At 39.5% G+C, this 10,595-nt stretch overlaps 1 protein-coding gene across 2 annotated transcripts in view; it reads left to right on the top strand.

The window, feature by feature from the left end:
- LOC103611772 (cohesin subunit SA-2) overlaps positions 1 to 10,595 on the top strand; it is a 61,642-nt gene continuing 51,047 nt past the window's right edge. Inside the window, exons 1-7 of one of the 2 annotated variants that reach the window (XM_017728572.1) lie at positions 1 to 55; positions 171 to 339; positions 3,953 to 4,160; positions 4,724 to 4,808; positions 5,421 to 5,567; positions 7,005 to 7,101; positions 8,109 to 8,185. In XM_017728572.1, the coding sequence (XP_017584061.1) occupies positions 4,135 to 4,160; positions 4,724 to 4,808; positions 5,421 to 5,567; positions 7,005 to 7,101; positions 8,109 to 8,185 (432 nt within the window). In that variant the 5' untranslated portion in view covers positions 1 to 55; positions 171 to 339; positions 3,953 to 4,134. The remainder of the gene's footprint in view (positions 56 to 170; positions 340 to 3,952; positions 4,161 to 4,723; positions 4,809 to 5,420; positions 5,568 to 7,004; positions 7,102 to 8,108; positions 8,186 to 10,595) is intronic. The other variant, XM_017728571.1, reaches the window with a different exon arrangement.

The following is a 10,595-nucleotide window of genomic DNA, read 5'->3' as shown; positions in this document are numbered from 1 at the left end:
CCGGGCCCGGGCCAGCCGCGCCGGGCAGCGCCCGGGAAGGACGGCGGCGGTGTCGGTAGGTTTAATTTCTTTCTGATTCATCCTCCCCTGCTCCCTGGGGAAAGGGAGGGGGGCTGTTTTCTGCTTTGGTTTGCTTGGAATTTAGTCTCTTTGTGTACCTTTCTTGACAGTTTTCGGCCGCTGTTCCGCCCGCTAAAGCCGAAGAGCTGTTAAGTTTTTAACACTCTCCATTTCGGTGAAAATTCCTCAGAAGGTCGTGTCGGCTTGTTTGTGCTGCTGAAATAATGTAGCGGAAATGATAGCCGAGCCCAACGCAGCCAGTAACCTTCCCAGCCAAAAGTAAGACCCGGCACAGGTTGCCTATAAAATCTATTGGTAAATTAGGGTGCAGTCCCTTGGGTTTGTGCCTTGCAGATACCGCGGCAATCTACAGTCTGTCGTCTTGGGTGGAAAGGGGAAAAAACGGATTTGCTGTGCATTGTGCTTTTTTACTAACATCTTCATTTTATTTCCTTTTATGTACTGTTTAGCATTTTCTTAATGTAGTGTTTAATGCTGTTTGACAGGGACGTTGGTCTTACAAGCTTTTCTGTGCCTTATTCACTCAGTGGAAATGAACCTGCCTTCAAAAAAAAAGGCTGATTAATTGTGAGTGCATGTGCTCCATTCAGTGGGGAATTTGGGGATGCTGAGGGGGAAGAGCGCTAAGTAGTCTGTAGGCTCCCTGTAGGCATTGATGGGGGCATTGCTTCTCTATATATTGTTTTTTATCAGGGATCCATCAAGTCTTCTTCCTTTTATAATGTATTTTTCAGTCATCAGTTGAGATGATCTAAAGTATTCATATCGTTGTCAGTCATGCGCTGACAATGGTAATTAGAAGTTCTACTAGAATAAATATACATGATTAAAAGGTAAAGTTAAAACATTTGGGTATGTCTTGTTTGGTTTCAAAGAGTGCAGCTTCTTAGATGTCCAGTGTTGTGTGCTTTGAACTCATTGCAGTCCAGTCTTTGCTGATCCTGTCACCTTCTGATCCAATTTGCTCCACATATTTTGCTTCACTGTGCTCTAATGAAAGCTGAGAGTTGTAGCCTATGATGACATGTGTAGCTTCCCATATGTCCTTTCCAGTATGTTTCATCTGAAACCAGCCTTTTAGCTTCAGAAGTGTTAGGCAGGCACATGGCAGTTGCTTATTGGAGCTTCTTATGTTGCTTCTAAAAGATGAATCAGTTGTTTTGAAATTTATAATTTTAAAAATGTACAGGTAGGATTCTTTCAGTAACATAGATTAATTGTTCCTGTCCCACAGCAGAAGGAATATATTACCTCCTTGGTAAAGAGGTAGTTTTCTTTTCAAGTTTGAGTCACCAAATCTGTTCTAAATGTTTATTAAGAAAACTGAATTCAGAAGTTATCACAGTAGTATCATGTCTGAGGATTAGATGTGGCACTTGGCTTCCTTTTTGCTTCAAGTGTTTTATCTTATCAGTAATATTTCAAGTGCTAGTGAAAGGACCATATTGTGGCAGGAACACAAGGTAAAAATGAGTATCTGAGCCATATGTAACAGGGTATAAAGGTGGAAGTAGAAATGGTATTCTGCTTATGCTTCCTTGCTGGTTGCTGATGGAAGCAAAGTAAATGGGTAAGACCTGTTTCTTCCAGTGCATGAGGCAGTGAATATATGAGTGCAGAACTGCTCAACATGGTGTAGAATAACAAGGGGAGGAAAAAAACCTCAGCTAGTTCAAAATTTGTCAAACCTACCGTTGCACTCCTATAATTGAAAAGATGTTAAATGGAGTTATGTATAGGGATTGCTGCAGAAGTGATCCCTCTGTCTTCCTCAACTAGATAGAGTAGTTTCTATTTTGCTTAAGAAGATAAGAGGACGTCTTAATTCTTTTAACAGTTTCTTCAACAGAAATGTAGTTGTGCAAATAAAAGTTCCATTAAATATCCTGTTTAATTGCTCAGTGGTTTCAAGGGGTTCAGTTTCTAGGTGCTGGTCTAGTTTCTGCAAGTGCTTGTGCCTGCCTTATGAATAGCCTTACTGGAAATGACAGTATTAAAAGCTACCAAAAAAAAAAAAAAAAAAAAAAAAAAAAAAAAAAAAAGAAGAGAAAGGAGAAACATGACTATAAGTAGTATCTGGATTTTAAAAAACAACTACTTTTGTCTAAATTGTCTGTTGTTGCCCAGTGCTTCCCGGGGCATAGCTATGTGCTGCAATGCACTGGTAACCAAATCAGTTCAGAAACTAATTAATATTAGCATTTGGTGCCTAGTTAAATTTGTTGAGTGTTTAAGATGGATGTTTAGTGTCATGTGTGACAGTTACTCTAACAGGTTTCACCCCAGATGAGTTTCATTTGGTGTTGGTAGCCCAGCCTGAGGGGACTATAGTTCTGTGGTCTTCCCACTCTTGCAGATTTTGCTGAGCTTTGGTAACATGCTGTTCCATATGCCAGGCATTTCCTTACTTTGTTGGGCCCCTTTTGCTACAAGTACATTTTGTCTGACAGAAGAGACTAAGCAAATAGCACAAGGCCAGTAGATACTGTCCAGAGTGCTGTCCTTGAGGATGTTCTTGGGAAAGAGAGGCATGAATTAAACCTTCAAAGAAGCGTGTTCTAGACAGAGATACTAAAGGCAGTACGTGATCAGACAAGTCCTTGACGGAACTGTCCTGCAGCAGTTCTGATTTTTGAATTATTTAAGTGTTTTAAAACAACTTGGACTCAAATATAGTTTCTATAATCAAATGCAATGCATTTATCTTCATTATGGGATGGAGTAAGTTGCTAAATAGTACTTGTAAACAATTCAGGAAAAGGTTTTGAAGGTGTGTTGAGTGTTATGTTGAGGTACAATGCAGAAACTGGTAACCCATGTTACTATGGTGCTGGCTGGCACCTGAGTTGTAGTTCCAGTGAAACAGTGCAAGTAAGTACCTGTTAGTCCAGCCCCACAGTGTTGCATTCTGCTTTGAAATCAAGAGTGAAAGGATTTAAACACATAGGAGAAACAGCTCCTTGACAAACATGTTTGGATTCTTTTTGGTTTTGTGGTCTGTAGAAGAATCTGGGAAGAGCAAACTGGCATCAGAAAAGCAATACGTATTGCTGTCCCTTGCTGTTTGTTCTTTTCAGCGAGGAAATCTCTGGTGGTACTTGGAATACTTAATCTCAGTGGCTCACAATTTTAAATCAAAGAAGACATTTGAAAACTTTTGTGAATGATTCCGTATAGAATGCTGACTCATCTGGGAGCTATAGTTTATCCCACCCTCCACATGCAGAAGTCCAGACAGCTGGTATAAGGATTGGTTCATCCTGAATTATTTTCCTTGCTTCCACCTATCAAACACTGTGGCACATTTTGAACTTTTCTACAACAAGTAATTAATGGAATTTAACTTTCATGGGACTTTTCTCTGTAGGGAAGGTAAGCATTGTATTTAGAAATTTTACATACTTTTGTGCGATTTTATATTTATATAGAATTTTTATAGGAGTCTTTGGAAGCCTCATTCTACATCACTTCTTGAAGTGCCTCAATAGATCGAAAAAGTAAACAGAGACATGTTTAAATAAAAACTTCTCTCTGCTCTTACCAACAAAATAACATCAGGATCTTGGTCCTGCAGCTAATGCTATTCAGTCTCAGATTTTGCTTTGCAAAATCTTGGGAAGAAGATGCTTATCTGGCATTGATAAACCTAGGTGGAGTTGAGCTGTCTCTGCATCCATAGAACAGTTAATTCTCCATCTGTGTTAGCCAGCACTGGATATTGGAGAGTAGGCTGCATCTGATAGTGTAATACACTGGTTTTTGTTTGTAAAGTGGTCACTTGTGTTAGTACACTCTCTTGTTGCAGTAGTATCACGAAAATAGAAGTAATTGTACACTCTCATATTTACTTTCTTTTTATGCCTTCTTGTAGTACAAGTCAACTGGCTTCATGTCCTGGCCACTGTAGCTTAAAAGGAGGCCATTGCAGCCAGCTTCCAGTACTGGACCTGCTGCACAAGTGGGATCCAGCTCGTCTACTCAAACATGACCTTTGGCAAAGCACAGTGTTAGCATTGGGATTGATGAAAAATGGCATGGTTTCATTGCAGATAAATGTATGGCTTCAGATCTCCCAGAAGGTGCATCTTTTTTTATAAAATTATTCCTCCATGATGTTAGTAATGACATGAAAGTGAAGTTTTTTATGTGTCTTTTTTTCTTCAGCATGTTTTATAAGCAAAATAAAACAATTTATTCCTCTCATTTTAGGTGTTGCCCTTCAAATGCCCATCAAATGTTACTGCCTTGTTTAGCTTAGGGCACCCACAGGGTGAATGCATACTTGTGTTATTGGTTCATAGTGCAAAGCTCTTAAGTCAACAAAGGCTGCATTAAGTCAACATTAGCTTTCTGTTTCATTTACTTATTTTATACTTCCTTGATATGTTTGATAGCTTTGCTAGTTTTCTAATTATCTGCATATCTTAAAGGAAAGCCAATAGTCTGAAAAAGGCCCCAAATTTCTGTTGTGCTTTGAAAGTTAGCTGTTTGGTTTTTAGTGACAAAATGTCACCACTTCCAAACAATTAATTAAAAATACTAAAATACACGTGTTTGCTTTTATTTTCTTCTGCTTTTGTCCCGAAGTGTGTAGTTCTGTGTACTGACTGCTAACCCCTTCAACATGTTTGTTACACCTTAGAGAGAATGCTGTCCATGATGAGACTGTGCCAGAGTCTGCTGCGCAGAATGGCAACTGTGTGAGAAATGGTAACCTGAAAACACCAGTAAGTCAATTTTAAAGCTTTTAAAAGTTTTAATTCTTTTCAATTGTGGAGTTTATTTTGTGTCTCATTCAGTTGCTACAAAATGGGGTATTACATACCACAATCACAGTGCATCTAAAAGCTAGTTACTGGATACAGCTTGACCCTCCAATTCCATTGGCAGCAGAGCCTCAAGGCTGGCTTTTGAACCGTCAGCTCATTTCAGCATGTGCTTTTCCTTTGCTGTGCTTTGTGTGCAGCTGATGTTAATTTGTAGGTAGTGAGTTTAACCTATGAGTGAAAAGATGTAGAAGAGCTTCTGTGCTTGCTTTGTATTCTTCAGAACTGACAGCTGTCACTGAAAATTGCCTTCTGGGTAGTGTGCAACTGTACAGAAGCTTCTTTTCTGTTATGTCTTGCTATGGTTATAACTCATTGTTGAGAGAAAAAATTCAAACTGTTAGATCCTTTCTTTCATTCCCTATTAGTATGGTTGTGTTTGGTAAGGATTTGTTGGGACCCCTGGGGCATAACTGAGCAGCCTGAGGAAATTATTACAGTAAGAGCAAAATAAACTTGTATCTGTTGTGTGTTGTGTTTTCTCACATGCTTTGTTTACTTGTCTCGTTTCAGAGAGAGAAGCGGAAGGTCCGAGAACAGTGTGAAAACATAAGGAGGAATTCTACTGGTAACAGAAGAGTGAGCCAGCTGCAGAATGGCCAAGTGGTTGAGGCAGTTACCTTGTTTGAAGTGGTTAGCATGGGGAAGCAGGCCATGCAGGTATTCCTAGCACTGCGTTCTGAAAGCACTTGGTGGAGGGAGGATGGATAAACAGTGGTCATTTCTGTTATTTATACTGTGGAACATTTAAATTTTGGCTTAGGTGGGGAAGAAACATGTTTGATTGGAAAACTGCTGTGAGCATGGCTCTTGGAAAGAACATCTTGCAACTTCAAGAAATTAGTGAAAAGGTAGCTGTCAGATATTTAAAAAGAGGAAGGAAATTGTACCTAAACCGATCTTCCTAAAGCAATGCCTGAACATACAAAAAGATAGTTAGTTATTTAAAAAAATGAAGAAAAAATTCATCAGTAGCAAATTTTTGTTGTCCAGGATTCTGAAAATCAGGCCTTTCCTATTTTTTTTAAACTTCCCCCCCCCCTTGTGCTTGCCTTTTGATATTTTTCTTTTACCTTTGTGCAAATGCAGTTTGCCAGCAGCTTGCATAATAGCCAGGTTCCCTGTGCATCCATATAGTTAACAACTTTCTTCAATGTGAGGAAGCCCACCTCCCCATATTCTGTGAGCACACGTATATATTGTCTTTGTATATGTGTATCAAAATCTGGAGACCCAGATGTTTTTTGATAGAGCTATACATATGTCTCTAGTGTGTAGTGTCTGTAAGCAAAGTGTGTGTGTGTGTGTGCACACATTCATATTTTGGATGCGAAACCTTCATTTTTCCAAGATATTTGTGTGGATGGCTTTTGCTGTGCTACAGCTGTGTTAACTTCAATAGAGCTGCCTGAAGAGCTTGGCTTCTACTGTGCCAGCCATCATGGGAAGGTCTTGGAAAGGCAGCAGAGCTTGAGTTCTGTTGCTGCTGGAATTTATTCGATGTGTATGCAACTACTGGTGGGTTGAAGCCTGGATGGCTTGTCCCAGGAGATCCATGTCGCTTACAGTTTGTAGGCTGTACCACCCTACAGATGAAATTTGGAGTTGTTGTTGGCTTATGTGTAGTATGTGAACTGTTTCAAACCTACTGCACGAATCAAGTACTAGCGAAAAAGAGAACTTCCAGGATAAATTGCTAGTATAATACTAATTATTAGATGGTGCAGAGGCTAAATGTGCGTGTGGATTTTTTGTTCTGTTTGTTTGTTTTTAGATTAAACTGATTCTTCAGTGCTAGCAAGAATTCAGGAGGACAGGTTTTTTTTTTATATTACGTTTATTAAAACTGTGGTTATTTTCCCTGTTAACAGGAAGCAAAGCATCTGTGAAAGGCAACATTGTCTAAAGCAGTTTAAGACTTGAAAGAGTCTTTAGAACTATTAGATATGGGACAGAATTGCTTGGAGTTTATTCTTGTTTTTGTAATTTAATGGAGATGGAGCAATGTTCGTTTTTGTCTTTATTATGGGTATGCTCAGTGGAGTGCAGCAAACTGTGTTCACTTCCTGACTAATGAGTTTCTTTAATCTGTTCTAGTCTGTAGTAGTTGACTGGATTGAAGCTTACAAACAAGACAGGAATGTGGCACTTCTGGATCTCATCAACTTCTTCATTCAGTGCTCAGGCTGTCAAGGTAATTTGCCCTTTTCATAGCCCTTTCCACTGTCTGTGTGTGAGAGTAGTCTGAAGTGTGCTTTCTGAAATGGAGTTTTTCTCTCCAGTAAATCGTGTACTTGTAATCTGTATTGTTCGTTAAGACGAACTCCAGATGGGCAGGCGAAATAGAGAAGAATGCTGCTGGTTAAATTCTTTGACGCTGTGCTTGCAGCATTCCAACTCTGAGAGTTGTATTTGAACAAGGTTTGCAAGGTCAGGTTTCTGAAGTGGCATGTCACATTGCTTTGCAGAATCCCCACATAGGGACAGTGCTTTTGATGAGTGTTCTAATTAAAATCCAGTGTTTCAGTTGCCATTTGTTTTATATTTCCTGGTATCTTTTGTTTTGCTTGTATCTTTGTTTGAGAATAAGCAGCTAGCAAATTCAGCTCCCTGCTTTGGTGGCTAGAAAAGCAATCTCTTGCTCCATTGCAGTTGCTTTTACTAGGGGGTTATGAAGCTTTCTGTTTCATAACAAACATTGGGGCACTGACTTCTGGGGACAGTCTGCTAGTGAAGTGCTTCAGGATGTCAAGTATGAGTTTGAAGAAAACTGTCCTGTTAGTTTGAAACTTCTGAGTGTATTTAAGCAGCTAGAAATGTACCTTTTACACTTCAGTTTTTTTCTAGGTCTTTGTCTAATATGCCTTCTCGTATGGGAAATACTTTGGGGTTTTTGACTAGCAGTGGGCAAAATTTTAGTCAGTCCTTGAAGTAAATAAAAGAACAGAGAAAATAGCCTTTCCAGACAGTACAGAGCATTCTTCTCTAATGTGAATTTCAGTTTTGGTTCATCAGTACTTCTTCCTATCAATTAATTTGTGTGTCTCTTTATAAATAATGTTGCCCGTACCAATGTACACATATAAAACAGAATTCCTCTTTCTTTGGTGTTTCTGAATTTAATAAAGTCCTTACTGTGGTTTGGACTTGAATAATGTTGTAGAGTTGTCAGTAATTCTTTTTAAAACACTACTTTTTTAGGCATGGTAACTGCAGAGATGTTTCAAAGTTTGCACAAGAAGGATGTCATGCGAAAAATGACAGAGACCTTTGATAAGGTAGGCACAGCTTTGATTTTGCGTGTCTTTTTTATATAAACAAGAGGCTCTACCTTAATAGCCTAAATGTAGGAAAATAAACCTGTTTTTTTGCAAGAGAAATTTGGTGTTTAAGGACCCATTTTAGCAGCAGTAGGTTATGGGGTTTTTTTAAGTGACTTTTATTTTGAGAGTTTTATTAGGGCTGTCTGACTGCAGTCTTCCTGAATCTTTCTCTTAGGAATTCTTTTGATAGTGACTTTGTAGAGGTAAATACAATGCAGCATTGCCACAGGTAAATGGTTTCTTTGGTATTTGGTTGATGGGTCCTTTAAAAAAATTCTAATATGGAGTACTGATAAGTTAATTCAAAGATATTTTTAGCTGATACTTTTATTTGAATACGTTCTTTCTGCTTTACTGACAATTACGATTTTTTATTACTGTATTTTGTCATATAGAAGAAGAAAAATGCATTTCAGATTTTTAGATAATTGTGAAAATAGTATCTCGTTTCTTGTGGATTGTTAAGAAAAGTGCATAGCTTTACATTGCTGTTTCACTGCTTGACTGCTCCTTGACTAATGGCAACATGAAATTTTCTGCAGTGCTCTCACAGTTGCTTCTGTGATATTTTTTCCCCATATTTGTCACCTCTGAATTGATTTGTCAAGCAGCAGCCATCAGCCTTGTTTTAACTGAGCATTTCTCAAAGACCAGCTGCTGTAGAAATTCCCACAGAGGATGAATTTGCCAACACAGTTGTCTTCATGTTAGAAGTGTAGTAGCACTTGGGCTGATTTTTGACAGAAATGAACCGATATGTGTCTTGCCATATGAATTAGTAATCTGGCATTTCTTTGCCAACTAAATTAGCCCTGAATAACACTCATGGTAGTGCAGGCGCTCTGGCAGATATAAAGATGTGATTAGTGTTATCATCAGCCTGGAAGTATTACAGCTCTGTAACCTTTTCACCTGTCTTGGTGGGCAAAAAGGCAGGTTCTGCAGTTGCCTTGGAAGCTGTATTCTTCATGTTCTGTAAAGAAAGTAAGTTCTCTCTTATCTTTTTCATAAATAAGATGGAAATGTAAGTTAGTGGTTTAAGTTAGTTGAGAAGTAGTGCCATATGGGACTACTGTGATTTCAAAAACATTTTTTGAAAACTAATGACAGTAATAATGAAAGTAGTAATGAGAGTGGAGAGTATTGCCAGATATCTGCTTGATACCATCTTGCCTTTGGATTTTTATTGTTTGTTTTTAGCATTCAGAGGGTTCATTCATGATGATTTCAGTAATTCAACCATGGCATTGCTGTTCAGTTAATTAATAGCAGCACTAGATCCTTGTACCAATGCTTCCTCCTAAAATCCTCACTAATGTTGGTGGGAAATGTTAATGGAGTTGAGTTTGGCAAGAAATGTGAAGGGCAACAAGAAAAGAGCCTACAAATACCTCAATAGCGAAAGGAAGCCCAAGGAAAACATGGGCCCACAGTTAAATGAGGTAGGGTCCCTTGTGACAAAGGACACAGAAGAGCCTGAGGTACTCAATGCCTTCTTTGCTTCTGTCTTTAATGGTAAGACTGGCTTTCAGAAATACCAGGTCCCTAAGACCAGAGGGAAAGTCTGGAGCAAAGAGTACTTTACTTACCCTCTGTGGAGGAGGGCCAGGTTAGGTAACACTTAAATGGACTGAACCTGTGTAAAACTATATGTTCTGATGGAATGTACCTAGGAGTGCTGAGGGACCTGTCTGAAGTCATCATGAGGTCCCTTTTGGTTGAAAGGTTGTGGTGATTGGGAGGCGTTCCTGAAGTCTTAAAGAAAGCAAACATCACTCCTGTTTTCAAGAAGGGCAAGAAGGAGGATCTGGCAACCTCAAACTGATCAGTCTCACCTGGGAAGGTGAGGAAAACACTAATTCTGGAAGTAATTTCCAAACACATGAAGGATAAGAAGGTGATCAGGAGTAGTCAGCGTGGATTTACAAAGGGGAAATAGTGCTTAACCAACATGATAGCAAACTGCAACGAAGAGAGTAATTTGGTGGATGTCTTGGTTTGAAAGACAGGTGTCTGCCTAGGAAGGCAGGAGTCTCCCTTGGAATGGAAGAAAAAAAATGCAACCCCCTTCCCTCCGAATTATTATAATTTTGAAATTAAGGGGCTTTCAGGCAAAGACAGGAGGAACAGGAATAGCAGTGCTTTACTATTATGTATCTATATGTGTATAACAAGTCAAACAAACAACAATAACTATGGCAGTAACAGCAAACAATCACAAACCCAGTGCCAGCCTTCTCGGCTGTCAGGCCCTTTCCCCTCGGGTGCAGTTCCGCTCGCAGCCGGCAGGGGCGCTGGCGGCTCCCGGTGAGCAGGGCAGGTGCGATGGTTCCCCCGCGGCTGCAGGGGGCGCTCCGGAGCGAGC

The sequence above is a fragment of the Corvus brachyrhynchos genome, unplaced genomic scaffold (assembly GCF_000691975.1).
Source record: "Corvus brachyrhynchos isolate BGI_N302 unplaced genomic scaffold, ASM69197v1 scaffold92, whole genome shotgun sequence".
NCBI lineage: Eukaryota > Metazoa > Chordata > Aves > Passeriformes > Corvidae > Corvus > Corvus brachyrhynchos.
The sequence above is the reverse complement of the archived record's forward strand: the minus strand, read 5'-3'. Positions and strand labels throughout refer to the sequence as shown.